The sequence below is a fragment of the Uloborus diversus genome, chromosome 7 (genome assembly GCF_026930045.1).
Source record: "Uloborus diversus isolate 005 chromosome 7, Udiv.v.3.1, whole genome shotgun sequence".
NCBI lineage: Eukaryota > Metazoa > Arthropoda > Arachnida > Araneae > Uloboridae > Uloborus > Uloborus diversus.
The window spans coordinates 42,731,471-42,740,166 of NC_072737.1; the positions used below are offsets into that span (position 1 = coordinate 42,731,471).

The 8,696-nt window shown below is 31.3% G+C and overlaps 1 protein-coding gene across 1 annotated transcript in view; it reads left to right on the forward strand.

The window, feature by feature from the left end:
- The window catches only part of LOC129226511 (ribosomal protein S6 kinase 2 beta-like), a 45,857-nt gene extending 41,674 nt beyond the window's left edge, over positions 1-4,183 (forward strand). The window contains exons 16-20 of the mRNA XM_054861123.1: positions 1,029-1,187; positions 2,009-2,247; positions 2,340-2,457; positions 2,962-3,102; positions 4,058-4,183. Of these exons, the coding sequence (XP_054717098.1) occupies positions 1,029-1,187; positions 2,009-2,247; positions 2,340-2,457; positions 2,962-3,102; positions 4,058-4,183 (783 nt within the window). The remainder of the gene's footprint in view (positions 1-1,028; positions 1,188-2,008; positions 2,248-2,339; positions 2,458-2,961; positions 3,103-4,057) is intronic.
- Positions 4,184-8,696: the final 4,513 nt, after the last annotated feature.

Consider the following 8,696-nt stretch of genomic DNA (forward strand, 5'->3'; position numbering starts at 1 on the left):
GGGAGTTTAGTAAGATGTTTTGTGCTGCAGTGATACGTCTGTTGAGATGGAATTGCCTTGTATTATATTTTAAGTTTTCCACAAAGTTAATAAATTATCTGATGTTTTTTTAAAGCTTTCTAAGTGAAAAAATGTCTAAATACAAGCTTTTTATAAATATTGTTCGAAAGGAAATGGGCACTGCTAACATTCTTTTATTTAGCCCTTTTATATCTGATGCATTGAAATAAATTGAATCATTGCCACCATTTCAACTTTTTTTTAATGTGCCAGATTTTGTTTCTTTTTTTTGTTTAAGACCAAAATAAATGTGCAATTTTGTATGATCTATTTGAAAAAAAAAAACAGCATCATTAGTTTTTTATTTTTATATCATTTTAGTCCAGCTACTGCTTGCCAATCTTGTAAGTTCTTTAGTAGTGCTGTAACAACTTACTTGTAACTTTTTAATTGCTATATGTTCGTTTGCTTTTGATGATGCTACATTGAAATTAATGCTCATACATTTTGTATATTAATTTTTCAGAATGTTGTTTTATGAATTATTATACCTCTTGAAATTTTTGCTCTGTATTTTAAATGTATTAGTAAATCATGCTATGGTAATATTTATTGAATAAGTAAAATCAATGTCTCCATTTAATTTAATTGTAAAAATTATGTGGAGAGTTTTTTTTATGTAACTTAATAGACTAGTTCCTCTGAACTTCTTTGGCTCTAAGTATAGCCAAGAATATATTTGCAATAATTTAGTGTTCAAAAATTATTACAAATTTCAGTTCTAATAGGTTATTATTCTATCCTTTATTTATGAGTTAATAATTTCTTACAAGCTTTTTTTTATGTGTTTCTTCCACTTTCTCTCTAAAAATTGTCTTTCATTTAGTTGGCATGCTTTTTTAAGCATTTTAGATTGTGTTAATTTTTGAACTAAGCTAGGATTATCTTTATAATATAACGATGTTTTTTTTCTTTGTTTCTACACAAATGTCGTAGTACAGTTTGTTACTAATCAATTTTTCATTTAGGTTTACGAAGATTCATCTTCTGTTTATCTCATCATGGAACTACTACATGGGGGAGAACTCTTAGATAAGATTCTGAGTAAAAAGAATTTTAGTGAAAAAGAAGCTAGTGCTATATTGGGGATTATTGCAAGAACCATTAAGTATCTTCATGACAATGGTGTAAGCAGACTGTTCTCTTATCCTATTCTGCCGTGCTAAGCACAAGTCGTTTCTGCACATTTTATCAAAATTCCTAGTGATTCTTTATAACATATTTTACCTAAATACCATGTTTATGGTCTTTTGTGAATGAAATCTTTAAAAAAAAAATCTGAAAAAAAAAATGTATACGTATCAAGTACATTAAGGAACATTACTTTAAACAGCAATTTCTCATTTCGAACTCGGATGCAGATAAGACTTTTGCGCTTAGGACGGCAGTATTGTTATCACTAAGGGCTGTCCATAAATGATGTCACAGTTCATCCTACTTCCTCAACCCATATGTTACGATGTTGATCATAAGCATATTGTTATAAAAAATGTGTGATGTCACACTTCTTCTTACTCCCTCCTTCCTCTTTGTCACAATTTCAAACCTCCCTCACCCTCAAAACATAACATCATTTGTGAATGTCCCCTAGTGCAAAAAATCAAAATATACCTAGTGTTTTACATTGAACATTTGAGACAGTGAGAAGCAAAGGAATGTAAGTGGACATTTTCAAGTTTTGAGTAAAATGCGTTTAAAGTTTTGGTTTTCATTGAATTTTCCCCCCTAAATCATGTTATATAGCAGTACCTACCATGGCTACTAGTACTATTTCTAGCCCAAAGACAGAGGAGAGGTTCACCTACCAGTTGTACCGCTTATCGTGAAATTTTTAATTTTGCCACACATCCTTTTGCTTCTTGTTGCCTCATTTGATTTTCTTGATTTTACTTTTCCCCATACTTATTTTTAAACTTCTATGAATTTTAAGTTAATCATTCTGCTACAGGTTGTTCATAGAGATTTGAAGCCCTCTAATATAATGTTTGCTGATCAGTCTGGTAGTCCAGAATCCTTAAGGATATGTGACTTTGGTTTTGCGAAGCAAATTCGAGCTGAGAATGGTTTGCTAATGACTCCTTGTTATACAGCTAACTTTGTTGCTCCAGAAGTACTGAAGAAACAAGGTTATGATGAAGCTTGTGACATATGGAGTATGGGTGTTTTGCTATACACAATGCTTGCCGGGTATGGTGGATTTTGTATTCTAATTCTTCACCTGAGTATGTTTCCTTTTCCGTATAGTTTATTTTAAAATGAAATTAATATTTTTTTGTTAGCCATACTCCATTTGCTTATGGGCCAACTGACAAGACAAAAGAAATTTTATCCAGGATAGGAGAAGGGCGTTTTGATTTAACGTCTGGAAATTGGACTAATATTACATCTGCTGCAAAGGTTTGTTTTTTTAAATATTATACTTGTGTTGAACTTTCATGCTTTTATTAATCAAATTTCTGAATAACTAGTCATATTTATATCTGTAATATAAACAGAAGCAATCCTTTTAGTTTTAATATCTCGTTCTTAGTGGTGTTCAAATGTGCCACTCCCTGTTTCATAAAAAAGTCTTTCTTGTTGAAAATGTCTTGAAAGTCTTTCTTGCTGCATGTCTCTTTCAAAGAGACATGCAGTGTAGCCAACGTAACCTATTTTGGCTTTTTAGTAAAGTTCAGCTTTTTAGTTATCATTCAAGAGACATTTAAAAATAATGTTGCTTGAATGATTTGTATGATATAAAGTGTAAAGTCTTGTGCTTATTAGCAGTGCATGCCAATAAAAAGAAAATTTTAAAAAAATCTTCAAAATGCTTCTGACACAATTCTTTGCTTGATTCTTTGTTCTTGATTCTTATGAAAAAAGTGAAAGAAATGTTTTTGATATGATGGAACTTCTTTGCAGCATTTAGTACAAAAAATGCTGCATGTTGATCCCAAGCAGAGGTATAGGGCTGCAGATGTGTTAAACCATGCATGGATAATCAGTAAGGAACAGTTGCCTAGCTGTCAATTGGTACTGCAAGAACCTGCAATTGTGAAGGTAGTTTTAATTTGAGTATTTTTAATGTTGTTGGAGATATTATGTAGTCTTTGCTATAACTGTTACTGCAACTGTTATAATAATAACAGTTCACATTCTATTTCTGAACATTTGAACTGTGATAACACACTTTTAATAGAGAAGTTTTTCTAATGTAACAAATATATTGCCATCTACTACCAAATATTACTTGGTATACCACCAAAATAACAAAAATATGCATGAAAAGGTACATCTATGTATATGTATGTTTTTTTGGTATCCCTCCCCCTCAATTATTTATTGATTCGTTATTGCTATTTTTTTTCTTTTAAGAAATATAATTGTTATTTTAGATGTAATGTAAAAGTTAAGCAGTGCTTGCAATGAAGAACAATTAAAGCATCTGTTTACAAAAATGTTGTTTCCAATAGTACAGTTAATGTAAATATTGTTAGAAATAATTTATTTTGTCTCATATAATTTTTTTCTTTATTAAAAACTTAGTTTACTCTGACAATGTTGGAGAAATAATTTGAGCAGCATCTGTGGTAATTTTGGAGAGCAATTTATAATTCTGCTGGACAGTTCGGTATTTTGTATGAAAATCAATAAAAATAAGTAAAACCACAAATCTAAAATTGTTTGATAACTTTAATAAATGATTTTTAGCACAAGTATATAAATAATTATTTTTAAATTAATAAAACAGCTTTAAACAATACTTCAATCTTTAAGTATAAGCATCTTTAATTTCTCATATTTACATGTTTGTTATTATAAAATAGCAAAATTTAAGCTTCAAAACTTTCAGATGGGAAATGCGAAGTCACAGAGTTTTGCCATTTTTGCGGAGCAACTCTGCAAAATGCGCAACAGTTGACAACCCTGCTCTGATGTGCTTTCTCAAATTTTCTTTCTTTGTTTATGTTTTTAATTTTAAAAACGTATGAGGTGTAATTGTCTCTGATGTTTCTAGGGTGCCATGGCAGCTACATTCCGTGCCATTAATACTATTCCAAGCTCTCCTACCCTGCAACCTGTAGAAGCGTCTAAACTTGCTCGTCGTCGGCAAAGAAGTCGTCCCAAATCTTCCACAGATTGAGACATTCTTTGTGTGGAACTGATGAATTTTGCACTCATACTGGGTAAATGAAAACAAATTGAGGTTTGCAGCTCTTTTGTGGTGCCATTAAAAGGGGGAAAATATATTTTTTTTGTGTACATCAGACCTTTGAAACAATTTTTTGTACATATTTTACATATCAAGAATCGGTAAACTCATCAATAACAAGTATTTTGTAATTGTGTTGTGATCTTTGTTCTGAATGTTATTTATCAGTATTGTTTTATTTATTTTTTTAAGTAAATTTGTTTATTTTTTTATTTTCATAGTTTTAAAGAATATATGAAATTCCAGAACAACTGAAATTTTTAATATGATTCACTGACCTAGATTGTTATAAAAAATTATCATAACAATCAACCTTATCAATAATTTAAGGGTTGTTGTACGTTATCAGAAATCATGTCAAGACTGTTATTTCTAAAATTAGTTACATAATATTACATATAAGATCATTTATATTGATATATTTTTGGCCATCCATGAAGATAAAACCTCTGAAGTGGTTGGATATTGAGGAAGCTTTTAATGCCATTGTTACTCTAATGTTTTTTGTTTCCTTGTGTGTTTTAAGAAAAAATTGGCCGTTTCCTATTATCTAAATTTTGAGCTGTAAACAATTATAATATTTAATATCAGCACTTTTCTACTGAGTTAAACAGAATTTGAGAACTCTTCTCATATGTAAAACATTATTTTTTAAATTGACTGATGCATATATCGATTTGTTATTGTCTTATATTATTGAAGTATTTGAGCATTTTTAGATAAGCTAGTCAAGTTAAATGGAAAAAAGAACACATTTTTAAAAAGGTGTCTTTTTTCTGTGCATTTAGTCCCTTTTTTGTAAATAATTTTGTGCCATTCTTAAGTAGGCTTGTGTATTTAATTTTAAAATATTTACATATATATATATTTATTGCTCAATTCATTTGCACAAATGAGACAGTTTTACTCATAGAATTGCACTTTATTCCTGTATTTTCAAACTTTGATTTTTCATTTTTATATATTTGAATATATGGGGCCATTATGTGTCATAATATGAAGTATCAACTTTTTAAAAAACTTCCTTCGCTCAAAAAATAATGATTCATATGTGTTGCATAACCATATGGTCATGCCTGTAAAATGTGCAAATTGCAGGCATGTGCAATGGCCCAAGAGAGTGCTTAAGCAGATGTGATATCAAATAGTTTTCATACTGTTATTTTCACTTTATGATATTTGTCTGTAGTTTATCTGTTTTCTGAGTAAAGCATGTTAGTTCTAATAACTGTCATGTTGAATGGAACATTTTTTATGCAGCAAACACAAATACTTCATACATAGTACTGATTAATTACAAAAATTAAATAGAAACGCAAATTAGCAATGCTAAAATAAAATAAATAATAACTGAAACTGGTTGCAAAAATATGCAGTGTTATTAAATACTGCTAAAATACCACCAAACTTAGAATTTTTAGAAGCAAATAATGCACTTAATTCAACAGTTCATTTATAAATGAATTCCATTCTTCGTTCCTACGAAATGCTTACTTTTTGAAATCTTTCCAAGCTTGGAACTGCCTGCTTGGTTTCGAATCTGAAGAAGGGCCTACAGTGGTCTCCTATCATTGGATTGGAGCCTGTTGTCATGGTAACACCCCTTCATTCCTCCTTGTGCTTTGGTTTGAGTTGTTGTAGTGTGATTTTTCTCTTTCCTTTTCCTGGGAACATATGTTCCGGAGAAATTGCTGTTTGAGCAACTTATATATTTTTGTTAAACTTATTTCCAGTTTAAGGAACGATAAGAAAAAACATATAATTCATACTTCCTGGTTTTTTTATGAGTATAAAAATTATTTTACTTCTGGAGTGCCCAAGTACTGCTTGGTTTTCTTGGGCAAACCACACGTCTCTGGCAAATCGTCATTTTTCAAGATCTTTTTAGATAGTTGATGTTTCATATTATTATACATAATAGCTCCTTATATTTGAATAAATCACAATTAAAAGCTTTAAAATTCCGAGAATAAAGTGTAAATATATGCGTAAAAATGCCAAACCCATGCAAATAGATTCAGCAGTTAACAAGGTGTTCAGAAAATCTTGAACACATTTAAAAAATTCATAGAAAAGCAACAAATAGTACTAAATGGTTTGCATTCCATGCTGGGTAGAACATGGAATGAACTTGAGTACCGTTTAGATTTGGTTTAAGCAACAAACAGTGCACATTCTAGTAATGAAAGGTATTGCTTGCTGTTTAACACTGATTAAACACCTCACGTTACATTTGCTTTTCTTACTGTGTCGGTCCCTTTAAACACAATTTGGTATTTTTTTTTTTTCTTTAAACAATGCCATAGAATATTCGTGAACCTGTGAAGTATTAAAACCACATATCCATTCAACAATTTGTTGCTTTTCTATGATTTTTTAAAATGTATCAAAGATTTTTCCAGAGGTGATTTGGTGCCGGAATGCCATTCAGGTAAAGTCTGATTGCATGACCCTTGGCTCCGCCTTGTTTCAGAAGTGCCCATTTTCTTGAAGGGGCGATATTGAGCGGAAAGTTGAAGAACAAAGTTTGCAATGGCATCATTGGTTCTGCAGCTTAAATACGTCACCTTGGAATTTAAGAAATTATTCTAAGAGGTAAAATATTTTAATTTTGTGCAATCAAGACAGATGCAAGGGCGCCCATACGCAAAATTTTAAGGGGGGGGGGGGGCTCAAAAGTTTTTCCCATGGTTTAGCAGAATATTTTCCCTATGGAAACCGATTTCAGTACAGATTAGAAATATTAAAATTTGACATTTTTAATAACTTATTCCTTAATGGCTGGAAAAGAAGTTTTTATACATTTTTTCAAAGAAAAAAGCACTAAAAGCAAGGAAGTTCTCATTTTTAAGGGGGGGGGGGACTTGAGCCCTTTCTTGCTCCTCTATATGGGCGCCCTTGGGCGGATGTCTCATTGGACTGGTCACATCCTACGTAAATAGGGTGGGTTTTGGTTTTACTTCCTTCCAGGGCCGGATATGGAAGTGTGGAGGCCCTGGGGCAACGAAGGAGTGGAGACCCCTAATCAGGGTTCGAAAAGATCATATTTTCAAAAATATCCGATACTTTGATATATATATCCGAATGCTTTGATATATGTATATATCCGATATTTTTGACCCTTGAAAGTTAGGATATTTTGTAAAAATTTTATTGTTGGGGCCTCTTTCTTGTGGAGGCCCCAGGTCAGTAGCCCCACCTGCCCTCCCTTAAATCCGGCCCTGCTTCCTTCAGCAGCCATTGGTCAGTGATAACGTCTCCTATGGTGAATTTCAATTGAAAATTGGCGAGATTAGGGTTGCAATAAAGAATTTTTAAAGATTGCACAGCAGTCATTTTTTTTTCTCCAACTCAATGCAGTTATTGTATGTACATTGAATGTACTGTTTCTGAAATGATTGACAAAGGTCATTTGTTTATGGTCAGACTATACGGCTTTTCTGAAAAAAAAAAAAAAAAAAAAAAACACAGCTGAGAATTCAGTTATTTTTGTATTGCTGTTCCAGTACTCAAAAATTTATGAATTCACTTCTAAACCTTGTTATTTTAGGTAAGCTTATCTGTTCTATGATGATAAATTCAAATACCAGATTCGGCAAATGTATAGTATGATAGTATGCAGTATGTATACGTTTTGTTTATTTGTAATCGTTTGATATAGTATGCTTCATATTGCTGCCTTCTTGTGTTATTACTGCAAATCATTACATGCCTAGCTACATTTTGTGTACCAAGGTTGGGCAACAGGTGGCCCTCAGATCATATCCAGTCACTGAGGCTTAAATCTAGAAATCCCTACCAGAGGGATTATTTAGAAACTTGGAAACTTTAGATGTTTTGTTTACTTGATGGCTGCAGGAATTTCGTTTGTTAAAACAATTTATGTTTTACATGAATGGTAGCTGAACAACGTTTGATTCTCTGTTGATATATTTTGAGAGGCATTAAATTTATTAACATACATGTGACTTTCATATACAAAACTTGGATATGGGTATGAAAATCACATGTTTTATGAGGAAACTCATGTTACTTTTGTTTCATTTTCAAAGTTTAGTAAATGTGTTCTTGCTCTGAAGAAAATGAAATGTACTAATTTAGAAATTTATTTTTTCTAAATCTATCATTTAATTTTATTGTCCCAATCTTTAATTGACTCTGTTTTAGTAAAACCTAACCATATTTTTTATTATTTTTATTCCTCTTGTTATTTTTTAAAATAATGTGAGGAGAATTTGGTGTTTCAAGTATGTACTAGTATTTAAAGTTTTAGTTAAGAACGATTATTTTATCACTCAGCACAATTAACGTCATGAAACAAGAATTTCATGGGATATCCACTGCTTCAAAGTTTCCAATCACTGATAAACTGCCCATCACTGGTCACTAATGAAATTAGTTGTGCAAAAAATATAGTCAGGGTCTGTTCAGAAATAATGTTACA